Source organism: Sprattus sprattus (genome assembly GCF_963457725.1).
Source record: "Sprattus sprattus genome assembly, chromosome: 17".
NCBI lineage: Eukaryota > Metazoa > Chordata > Actinopteri > Clupeiformes > Clupeidae > Sprattus > Sprattus sprattus.
In genome coordinates, this window is record NC_137915.1 from 2,119,917 (window position 1) to 2,132,092 (window position 12,176).

The 12,176-nt window shown below is 42.0% G+C and overlaps 1 protein-coding gene across 2 annotated transcripts; it reads right to left on the minus strand.

Annotated features, from left to right (window-relative positions):
- Positions 1–1,686: 1,686 nt before the first annotated feature.
- LOC308378501 (interferon-induced transmembrane protein 1-like) lies at positions 1,687–7,980 on the minus strand. 2 transcript variants are annotated; one of them, XM_080855442.1, is made up of 3 exons: positions 7,824–7,980; positions 5,742–5,874; positions 1,687–2,035 (listed from the first exon to the last, which is right to left on the minus strand). In XM_080855442.1, the coding sequence occupies exons 1-3, from the start codon at positions 7,929–7,931 to the stop codon at positions 2,028–2,030; spliced, it is 249 nt and encodes an 82-aa protein (XP_080711568.1). In that variant the 5' UTR covers positions 7,932–7,980; the 3' UTR covers positions 1,687–2,027. The 2 variants fall into 2 exon arrangements, with proteins under 2 accessions (XP_080711568.1, XP_080711567.1); XM_080855441.1 differs by lacking the exon at positions 1,687–2,035 and having other exon boundaries at positions 4,338–5,874.
- Positions 7,981–12,176: the final 4,196 nt, after the last annotated feature.

Genomic DNA, 12,176 nt, shown 5'->3' on the forward strand with positions numbered 1-12,176 from the left:
CAAATAAGACGCAGATGAAACCAGAGCAAAGGGTGATTTGATCAATATAAAAGTGGGCAAGGGGACTTGTTGGTTAGGTTTTCTACTTGATCGCTTTAGCTTATGACTAGTTTTTGAGATGCTCCATGGACCAGCTCAGCAGTAGTTAACTCCTCTGAAATAAACCGTTCAGTATATTCATACCTATTTGCCTTGAGAAGTTACTTGAGAACTCTTAGAATAAGTCACGACACACACACATACACACACACACACACACACACACACACACCCGGTCTGTTTGGCTCACCATTGAAGAGTGGATGATGGCAGCGATGCCCAGCGGTAAACAACAGAAGAGGCAGCTGAAGATGGACCAGGCCATATAGGAGGGGGCGTTGGAACGAGTCGTCTCCATGCTGCTAGCAGTGTGTGTGATGTCCAGAGAGGACCTGGTGTGTGCTGGAAAGCAGAGAGGAGAGTGTGTGTGTGTGTTTTTCTCTCCTCACGCTAAGGCTTGTGGAGAGGATGTGGAGGAGGAGACTCAGGGGGGGGGGGGGGGGGGGTGTTTCTAAAACATGATGCCTCCAAAAGTTGAACTCTTGTCCTAGTTAGAGTCTAGCTGCTCTGAGGGAGTATACATCATAGCGGGTGATTTTAATCAAGTGTGCTTGAAGACAGTACTTTCTAAATTCAACCAATAGATAATTAAAACCTTAACCCCATTACTGGCTGCTCACTGCCCTCCCTGGTAAACATGGCTTGCTCCGGCATCACCAAAGACAAGTTACAAGTTACACATTGCACCCACACAAACACACACACAGACACACCGACACACCAACACAACAGACACAGACACACAGACACAGACACACACACACACACACACATACACACACACACCAGGCTACCACCTGTTTAATTACCACCCGCTTCATTCCCAACAGCTATCAGAACGATGAACTCACACTAAAATGTCGAATAACAAATGTGCAGTATTTCTACTGCAGAAACTTTATTTCATTTCAGTCACCTTATTCTTGTGTGTAATACAATAATGTTCTATTAAGGCTCGGAGGATATGTAAGGACTGTGCAATATTGCACATACAGTACCAATCAAAAGTTCTTTTTTTACTTTTATCATTTTCTACATGGTAGATAACACTTTTTTTGTTTTGTACATCATTCCATATGTGTTCTTACGTAGTTTGAATGTTTTCAGTTTTAATCTACAATGTAGAAAATTATAAAAGTAAAGAAAACACTTCTCAAAAAAATGAAAGGTGTGTCCAAACTTTTGACTGATACTGTGCCTCAGGGGAGTCATTATACTCCATGCACTTTGAATAAATAGAAATGACAGAATGTTTTTACTTTTAAATGTTATTCTGACTTTATTGTGTTGTTGTGTTTTATTCACTTTATTGTGATGTTGTGGTAGTTCTATGGCATAGACAGGAGCAGCACCCCACATGTCTGTAAACAGAGCTATACAATAACAATAAAGTCTTTATAAACAGAGCTATACAATGACAATAAAGGCTTTGTAAACAGAGTTATTCAATGACAATTGAGGCTTTTCATTTCATATATGAGAAAAGAGAGAGTGTAAATAAAAATATATATTATTATAAGGAAGTGGTGGTATTAATAAACATAACACAAAAAGTAAGGACATTTGTGTTTGATTATTTCTTTGGTGTAATAATGCTTCTAGGCAATTATCTTACCGTTGGAAAGCCGGTTTATTTCCTTTTCGAATGGTGCCACATGTGTAAGGAGCATGCCTTTGGGGGATACGTAGCAGAGCTGAGTATGTGGGTTGCCCCCATGAATAATTTGACAAATCTTCTCTGCCAATGCCAAACAGCTCGTTCTACCGTTGACTCTTGTTTGGTGTTTGGCGGATTAGATGATTGAAGTTTGAAGAAACAAGACGTATTGGCAATTTAACACTTTATTCGTTTAACAAACAGGAGCCTCAGTAGCGTGTCGAAGAGCCATCCACAGCCTCAACATCCTGGCACCTCCTCCTCATGCTGGTCACCAGCCTGTAAGATCACACACTTGTTATATCTTTTTGGGCGTACAAGGTTGTATTAGGGTTGTATTGTATTAAGGTTGTATTATAGTTGTATTGTATTACAGTTTTTCACTGTTGCTAAAACCCGTTTTTCAAAACAGTAACGTCTTTCTCAAAACTGCACACAGAAAATTGAAAACCTCACACACAAAATGCTAAACCTGACACTCCCTTTGCAAGATGACTCTTTGCTATCAAATCTCTTAACTGTTCACAAAATGGAACTCGTGTTTTCATTTGGTACACACAGAAATATTTTCAAAACACACGCACATACATTCATTTAGTACACACAACTAAGCATTAGCTGCACACTACCAAGCATTTACAGCACACAGAAGTGCAAAATTGAAAACACAATCATCGACACACACCATATGAATGACAATGACTCATTGAGCCCTTTCTCCTTTTGTAAAATTTATCAGTGTAGGCCTACATTTTTCATAGTCAAACATAAAACAGCAATACCGTTGTTCTCACAAACCATATTTACAATTTTAGTCTCCTGTTCCACCCGATTGTATTGACATAAAATTGTATACAAAATGCTTATAGTTTTTCTCAATTGCTTCACACATTTTTTTAAAGCATGCCTCGTTCTCAAAACTCTAAACACAAATTCCAAAGCAACTAACTGAAAATGCAAAACCCTTTATATCTCCTGGAAAATGCTACTTTGCTTTCAAAAAATATTGAAAGTGTGTTTTCTTCCTCCACAGTGTGGTTCTCTTTCAGTCCTGCAAAATACAAATACTGTGAGCACACTACGTATATTATATTGATATGCAGTATTACAGTACACAAGGCAAACAGATTTCGTACTTGTTCTCCATCCTGAAGGTTCTAATGAAAAACCATGAAAACATGGTCTACCACAGCGGCCCAAATCTCATTAGAGATGACCATTCTCCTTCTTCTTTCTCCTGATCCTCCTCCTTCTTCACCTTGTCCTCATTCTGTTCCTCCTCCTTGTCCTCCTCTTCCTTCTCTCTGTCCTCCTACTCTTCAACCTCCTACTCCTCCTCCTTCTTGTCCTCCTCTTCTTCCTCCTCTCACTCTTACCCCTCTCCTTCTCTGGTTGTGGATCTTTTCAAAGTTTTCAATAGTTTATCCAACAAAACAGAGGCTCAAGACACTTTAATGGTGCAGTCCTCACTGCAAATTGGTCAAAAGACCTGAAAGTTTAGAGATTTGACTATTTGTGGTTTGCAGGTTGATGCTTTGAGATTTTACTTGAAAATTGTGTGCAACAACAGAACTTTGTGTACACTGTTTTGACAACAACGTGATGTGTAATTGACATCAGTGTGTTCACAAGGAAAATCAGACTCTAATGTAGATAAGGGAATCTTAAGTATTTCCCACTTGGGGCGAGCGATTGATACATGACGTGAAGGTTGTGCAGATTGTGCCGAATTTTCGCTTTATACTTTTTAACAATAGTGAAAAACTGTAAGGTTGTATTAGGGTTGTATTAAGGTTGTATATTCGGGTTGTATTGTATTAAGATTGGTTTAGGGTTGTATTGTATTAATGTTGTATTAGGGTTGTGTTGGGGTTGTATGGTATTAAGGTTGTATGTAGGGGTTGTATTGCATTAATGTTGTATTGTATTAATGTTGTATTAAGGTTGTGTTGGGGTTGTGTTGTATTGAGGTTGTATTAGGGTTGTATTAGAGTTGTATTGTATTGAGGTTTTATTGTATTAAGGTTGTATTGTAAAGTATAAATAACATTCCAGTTTCACTACACAGAGCCCGAGTCGGTCTGAAAGAGTCAGGAATGCCGTGACCGTGACGGAAAAATGCTTCAAACGGAGGAATCCTTTCCTTCTGTGAAGATTTAACAGCAAAACATGTCGAGCATACACTGTAAACCTGAACAAGTTCAGAGTACTTAAAACTTTTGATGTAACCGATAACATAATAAAATATAATTTAGTTATCATTTTCATAATGTTTGAGTTCTCTGAACTCATATTATTCCAAAATCATAATGTTAATAAGTTAGTAGAACTGTCTGGGTTTACAGTGTAGGATCTATTGGTGTCTCCAATAACAGCTGTCCTGTAACCTCTATGGAAAAGATAGATCTTTTACAGGAGATGTAGACGACCAGCCCACGCCTTATAAAGACCTCTTGGTAACACTTTCTATGAAGCCCAGCGTTATAAGGCCCTATAAGGACATTATAAGGGCCTTAATAATGACTTATAGCGATTGCTACAATGACTTATAGCTACTTTATAACTGCGTATAATGTCTTCATAATGACTCATAATCACCTTTATGATACATTATATCAGTTATACATGCCTTATAAAGACCTCTTTACCAAAGCCAGCTTTGTCTCGGCTGCACTGTCAAAAGTACGCAGAACCTGTTCCTGTTTCTACAGGAAATGAACGTGAGAGAAACGCATATTCTTTTGGATAATTAAACATATATATTTTGTATTTGTTAGTGTTGTCATTACAGCAGTGGTGGAATAAGTACTGAAGTTTAGTACTTATCACTTAAGTAAAAGTACAAGTACCCAGAAACGTATACACTTGGTAAGGAGGAGTAGGGAATCGAACTAGCAACCTTCCAACCTCTCGATTACTAAACGACTCCTCTAACTTAAGTCTGCTGTCTCTGTCTCTCGTCACAAGATCTCTGCAATGGTGTTCTCAACGACGTTGATGACGTGAGATACTAAAAAAAATTGAGTTATCAGGCAATGTTTACTCAAACAAATACATTCCAATACAATTAAAACGTCTTCACTTGCTCAGAAAACTAATACATTTAAAGTTGGGTCAACTAAATACCAGGTTTTAAGTACTGAATACATAATGTTAATAAGTTAGTAGAACTGTTTGGGTTTACAGCGCAAGATCTCTGCTTACCACAATATGCTACTTTAAATTTCGAATTCTTGAAAGCTAGCAACTCCGTTTTTGAGGGAGACAGGAATCGCATGGAAACCTCCACGAGTCATTCTTGGGGCCTTTGAACTCGAACATATCTTTTAAATAGGGCCAAGGGTGGCTCATATCAAGAGGGCTCAGTTCAGGCCGACTTTGTATCCGTGTTAAATAGGCAGTTAGTCGGGCTGTCTGTTGAATGTTTAGTATAACATGCAAGGCTACTGCTAGTGCTGCTGCCAAACGCACATTCTGCTATCATTGGTGCTGATAGAGCCATCTGATTGGTTTAAACTTCCAAAACAGCAACGCAATCCATATTTTTGTGTAGGCAACATTTTGGCGAAACTGTGTTCATAAAATGTAACGAGTAACGACACATATTGTAGAAATGTAGGGGAGTAAAAGTATAGAAAATAGCTGCAAACTGTAGCGGAGTAAAAGTAAAAAGTATGCACTATTTGTTTTACTTAAGTGAAGTACAGATACTTTATAATTTACTAAAGTACAGTAACGAAGTAAAAATACTTTGTGACATTCCACCATTGCATTACAGGGCAACGAACTTTGTCACAATGCATCAATAACTCTCTCAACTTCTCTATTGATAGACAATGGAATGAAATCAGTGGGCAATATGACTTAGATAAATCATTTGAACATTAAACACTGCTTTTCTTTAACAGACCGAATTCAGCCACATTCGGACGTACTGTTCAATTTTCAAGAAGTATCATAATTATCCGTGATTAAAATAATATACCAAGTAACAATGACAGTACGATGAGGACGACGAGGATGAGGCCGCAGACCAGGGCGGCCATGTTGAGTCTCTTCGTGGTCCTGGAGGCGTTCTCCGCCTTGGTCCGGTCACCGGCCAGGTTGGCGTCGTTCACCTAAAGAACACAACACACACTTTAGCTCTTCCTTACAGAACACACACACTTCAGCTCTTCCTTACAGAACACACACACTTCAGCTCTTCCTACAGAACACACACACTTCAGCTCTTCCTTACAGGACACACACACTTCAGCTCTTCCTACAGAACACACACACTTCAGCTCTTCCTTACAGAACACACACACTTCAGCTCTTCCTTACAGAACACACACACTTCAGCTCTTCCTACAGAACACACACACTTTAGCTCTTCCTTACAGGACGGCCAATAAGAACACACACACTTTAGCTCTTCCTTACAGGACGGCCAATAAGAACACACACACTTCAGCTCTTCCTTACAGGACGGCCAATAAGAACACACACACTTTAGCTCTTCCTTACAGGACGGCCAATAAGAACACACACACTTCAGCTCTTCCTTACAGGACCAATAGAGGTTGAGCTTCTTTGAGCTCATGCTAGGCCTAAACAGTGGTACAGGATGCTGGGCATACATTGTTTCTGTCATCTGTTATCTGACATTAACATTTATAGGTATCAAATGAAGACATAGTAGGCCTTGGTTAAATATCAAAAATTTGTTTTAAAAGGCAAACTGGACCTTTTGCGTTTGTAAGAAGAAACATAAAAATAATGTTAAGAGTGGTTGAGAAATGTATTCCCTCTGAAGAGTGTAAATTATGCAATGGCCAACAGGAGGTGCTGTTTCTCTGTACTGAGTGTACATGGACCTTACACACTTCAACACAGTTCAAAAGTTCAGTAGTCTACACAACATGTACATGTTCCGAACCCCCCCAAACTGCTACTTTTGCCTTCTTTGGAGGGGTATAAGTCTTAAATGGGGAGGTTAACCTCCAAACAGTGTAATCATGTTGTGTAATTCGGTATGTATCTGATGTCTTGCTGCAATTCTGCTGATCGTTTGTTGTGTGTTGTTTTTGTTTGTCCTGTCCTTATTGTTGTTTCTATGTTTATGTTCATCTAATGTATGTTTACTGTCTGATGGTGTTGTAGACCCCCTCGAAAACGAGATGGTACATCTCAAGGGGTTATTCCAAATAATAATAATTATATAACAATATATAACAAACCCCCCACCCTGTCACCCACCCACCCTGTTACTGCCCCCAACTCTCAGTCTAATTACATACACACACACACACACAGACACACACACACACACACACACACACACACACACATTTACACCCACCCACCCCTGTTACTGCCCCCAACTCTCAGTCTTAATGCTGTCTACTCTGAGAAAAAAATCATTCAATCAAAACGTTTCTGACTAGTCCGTGAAATGACTCGGGGGCCACACCCCTTCGATAGGGAGGGGGAGAGAGCCGTCCACAGTTTGGAAGTTGGCATTAGCATGCTGACTGTTAGCATGCAATAGGCTGTCAATGGATCTCAATACAAAGTTTACCTTAATCTTAAGATTTACCTTCTTGACCAGTATAATCTATTTTATTTAAAAAAAAAAGTACATATAACTCTACCCCTTTAAAGAGGCATTCAGAGAATGACTATTACAAAGGAGGTAAAATAGCCTGTAATGTTTCAGTAAAGGACAACAAGTTTTGAAAACTGTTTTTGAAAACCTGTAACTGCCCCCAACTCTCTCTGTCTGTCTGTCTGGCTAACCATTGAAGAGTAGATGATGGCAGCGATGCCCAGCGGTAAACAACACACACACACGCACGCACGCACGCACGCACGCACGCACGCACGCACACACGCACACACACACACCCCCCAGTCTGTTTGGCTTACCATTGAAGAGTAGATGATGGCTGCGATGCCCAGCGGTAAACAACACACGCACGCACGCACGCACGCACGCACGCACGCACGCACGCACGCACGCACGCACGCACGCACGCACGCACGCACGCACGCACACACACACCCCCCGGTCTGTTTGGCTTACCATTGAAGAGTAGATGATGGCTGCGATGCCCAGCGGTAAACAACAGAAGAGGCAGCTGACGATGGACCAGGCCATATAGGAGGGGGCGTTGGAACGAGTCGTCTCCATGCTGCTAGCAGTGTGTGTGATGTCCAGAGAGGACCTGGTGTGTGCTGGAAAGCGGAGAGGAGAGTGTGTGTGTGTGTTTTTCTCTCCTCACGCTAAGGCTTGTGGAGAGGATGTGGAGGAGGAGACTCAGGAGTATGAGGGTGTTTCTAACTCTGAAACTTTCTCTGAAACATGATGCCTCCAAAAGTTGAACTCTTGCCAGATGTCTTTGACCAGTCCAACTACAGGGTAGCTCTGGTGTAGATACCAGCATCTGGCCCCACAGCACACACACACACACACACACACACACACACACACACACACACACACACACACACACACACACACACACACACACATTTATTTATAAAGAATTCTCAGAATCAGAATAAGAATCAGAAAGCTTTTTACTGCCAAGTAGGTTTTTGCCTACTATGATCTTTTTGGTGGTACGTTGGTGCAAACAATAAACATACACAATAAACAATAAACAATACTCATATTAAGTTATTTTTCAAACAAACGAAAAACTACAGAAACAGAAAATGTTAAAGGGAACAAATGAAACAGCTGTGCAGCCTACGCAGGAATGTGTAAATGAGAGATCGGGATCAGAATCCGTGTTGGGGGGCTTGTGTGTGTGTGTGTGTGTGTGTGTGTGTGTGTGTGTGTGTGTGTGTGTGTGTGTGTGTGTGGCGGGGGTCTGGGCCTTGTTAATGAGGACAGCCGAGGACAGGAAGCAGCTGCTCTGGTGGCGTGAGGTTTTGGTCCTGATGGACCGCAGCCTTCTGCCGGAGGGGAGTGTCACGAGGAATTTGTGTCCAGCGTGGGAGGGGTCGGCCACAATCTTCCCTGCACGCCTCAGGGTCCTGGATGCATACAGGTCCTGGAGAGATGGCAAATTGCAGCCTATCACCTTCTCAGCAGAACAGTGACACTCTGCAGTCTGCTTTTGTCCTGGGCAGTGGCAGCAGCATACAAGATGGTGAGCGAGGAGGTGAGGATGGACTCAATGATGAAGGTTAATAAGTCATCAAGCAATAATCAAACAGTGTGCAGTTTGTGCAGAAGTGGATCCTTATATCAGGGAAACAGTTTTTCCTCAGCAAAGCTTGATACTTTGGGTCACAGCCAGTCAATGCATGGAACACAGAGAAGAGCACATGGCTTCTCAGGCCCGAGTCCGTCAGACAACTTAGAAAAGTCTAAAAGGCCTTGGACCTTAGAGTGTTAAAAAGTTTTCCAGTACCAAATGCCAACCAAAGCTCATCTGCTGGCTTTAGACCTTGAGCAGCTGCCACTGCCAAAACCACAACATCGGTATCAACAGTTTGGATCATAATTCTCTGGTGACCATGCTGTGCTGCATGAGCCACATGTGATAACATCGGGTATCATCTTCCTCGTGTGTGCGTGGAGAAATGGAGGACAGATCAGCTAGGGGTGGTTTGCTGAGGACTGCTACATCATCTGTGACAACGAGCTGCCTATCCTCCAGCACATCTGAGCAGAGACTCTGAGAGCAAGATGAACAACTCCGTCTTATTGCTGTCTACTCTGAGAAAAAAATCTGAAAGTTTCTGACTAGTCCGTGAAATGACTCGGGGGCCACACCCCTTCGATAGGGAGGGGGGGAGAGCCGTCCAGTTTGGAAGTTGGCATTGACTTTGAAGTTGACTGTTTCCATGCTGACTGTTTCCATGCTGACTGTTTCCATACAGTAGGCTGTTTCCATGCTGACTGTTTCCATGCAATAGGCTGTCAATGGAACTTAATAAAAAGGGTCTCCCTTAATCTTAAAATTGACCTTTTTGAACAATAATCTATTTTTATAAAAAAAACTAAAACGAAAAGTACATATAACTCTATACCCTTCAAAGAGGCATTCAAATGACTATTACGAAGGAAGTAAAATGGCCTGTCATTTTTCAGTAAAGGACAGCAAGTTTTGAAAATACTGAAGTCTATATTTTACAGTGCATTAGCAAACATGTAGCTGATTTCTGCGTCTGTGGTATCCTCCTACCATTTACAGCCTCAAATCAACAGCAACCTACGGTTTGGAACTGGTGTTGGCACGTTAACTATTTATGTATATTAGATATGGATTTAAATTGTTTCTACTTACTAGCCTACGTACAGCATATGACAAATATGAACACAAGATTTGTTGCAACAGTCAATTCAAGTCGATGAATTTCAACGTGGAGGAGTGTTAGATACATTATATTAAGACATTAATATTGATGAGACAGAGACCAGCAATCAGAATTTAAAATAGTGCTTTTATCTTTTGCAAAAGAGGAAGTGTGTGCTTCAACCAAAGTCTGTGCTTCAACCAAAGTCTGTGAACAAACTCCAAAGATGAGCTGGGCGCAGCCAGCATTATGTGAGTAGAAAAAAACAGGTTTCATCACACAAAGGGCGGTATTCTCCCATCCGATCGCTTCAGAAGCTGCTGCAGTGATCTCAGAATATGTCGTTGAGAGTTGAGCAGTGTGCATGATTATCAGTACAAAAACAGGTGGTTTCCCTCAGCAAGGGAGTATTCAAGGCCTCAGCACACAGGAAAAGCAAGAAAAATTAAAATACAATATCAATGTCATTAAACTCATTAAAATGTCTCTATCAAGATGACACCAACATGTCACTTGATAGCTGTAAGTTAAAGGCACCCAGTGCAACTTTCGAGGCTTAAAAATAAACATTCAATTTCTAGTCTTTTTTACACGTAGTAAGTTTCAATAACTCCATACCATTACATATCGACATTCAAGGAGCAAAGATGAGACGTCGTTGTGTGGTGAGAACTGATAGAAAATAATAATAACAACAACAATCGCCGCCATTTTCTTTATTTATTGGTGCCACCAATAAATAAAGCAGGATTCCAGTCAATGGAAAAATGGCCTCTCCCCACTGGCGATTGTTGTTGTTTACGAATTTTATATCAGTGTTTCGAGAAGTGGGTATACACAATGCTGACTGATAAATAAGTGGGTATACTCCGTATACCTGCGTATACCCTGGACTACACCACTGCATGGGACCCGTGATGGGGAGGATCCCCGGCGTCAGTGATGTTCCTGTCTCGGCTTCCAGTCTGCAGCACAGTGCAGTGATGATCTGTGGAGTTCAGCACAGTGATGATCTGTGGAGGTCTGTGGAGGTCTGTGGAGGTCTGTGGTGGTCTGTGGAGGTCTGTGGTGGTCTGTGGAGGTCTGTGATGGTCAGTGGAGGTCTGTGATGGTCTGTGGAGGTCTGTGGAGGTCTGTGATGGTCAGTGGAGGTCTGTGATGGTCTGTGGAGGTCTGTGATGGTCTGTGGAGGTCTGTGATGGTCAGTGGAGGTCTGTGGTGGTCTGTGGAGGTCTGTGGTGGTCTGTGGAGGTCTGTGGTGGTCTGTGGAGGTCTGTGGAGGTCTGTGGTGGTCTGTGATGATCAGTGGAGGTCTGTGGAGGTCTGTGGAGGTCTGTGGAGGTCTGTGGGCCCCAAGGCCTCTGACTGGGACAACAGTGCAGGCCAGATGAGCAGTTTCCCAGCAGAGAATCATGACACGCACAAAAGAAACCTATATGTGTTGGTTTATTTATTTTTATTTCCATGCATCTAGGTAGTTTGAAATGTGTACACAAGTGACATGATATTCCCACAAATTAAGTGAAATGTCAGGTTCCTTCAGACCCGGCGCTATGGGCGGGCCTTGGGGGGCCGGGCCCGCCCTGGGACTCGGTTGGGCCCGCCCTTGACGAACGAGCCTGTCAGTCACTTAATACAAGTTAAAAATAAAAATGCAAATAATCGCAGACTATAACGATTGACCGTTCGCGAAACTCCTCCCTAGAACGGCCCTCGTCCAATCCTACCTTAGGAACCGCTACTAAGAGAGTAGGGTCGAACAACTTTGAGGTATGAGCAGCATAGTTTAACAGTGTGCCTAGTGGACTTCTATCTGACACAAGGTGGCGGCGTCGTTTCCCCCCGCATTTTTAAAGTCCAAAACACAGGTGGAAAGGTGCCGGCTGTGGATTAAACAGTGTGGGAGACCCCATTCGGTTTAGATAGTTATCAAACCTAGCGATAGCGTATTTCGCTAGACAGCTAGTTAGCTGCAAACACACATATGTCTGCACCAAAGTAAATTAAGCATCTTGCAGTTAGCTAGCTAGCGAAATTCGCTATCGCTAGGTATGATACGCTATCAAGGTATGCACAAGGCACAACCTGAGGTTAATAACCTGGCGATTTGATACAAAAGCCATAG

Bases quoted from the DNA above. Each gene is read 5' to 3' on its own strand.
- LOC308378501 (XM_080855441.1), bottom strand. From the start codon at position 7,931: ATGGAGACGACTCGTTCCAACGCCCCCTCCTATATGGCCTGGTCCATC. The intron at 5,875-7,823 runs GTAAGCCAAACA...TGTGTTCTTTAG, and splicing joins CCATCATCTACTCTTCAATG to GTGAACGACGCCAACCTGGC.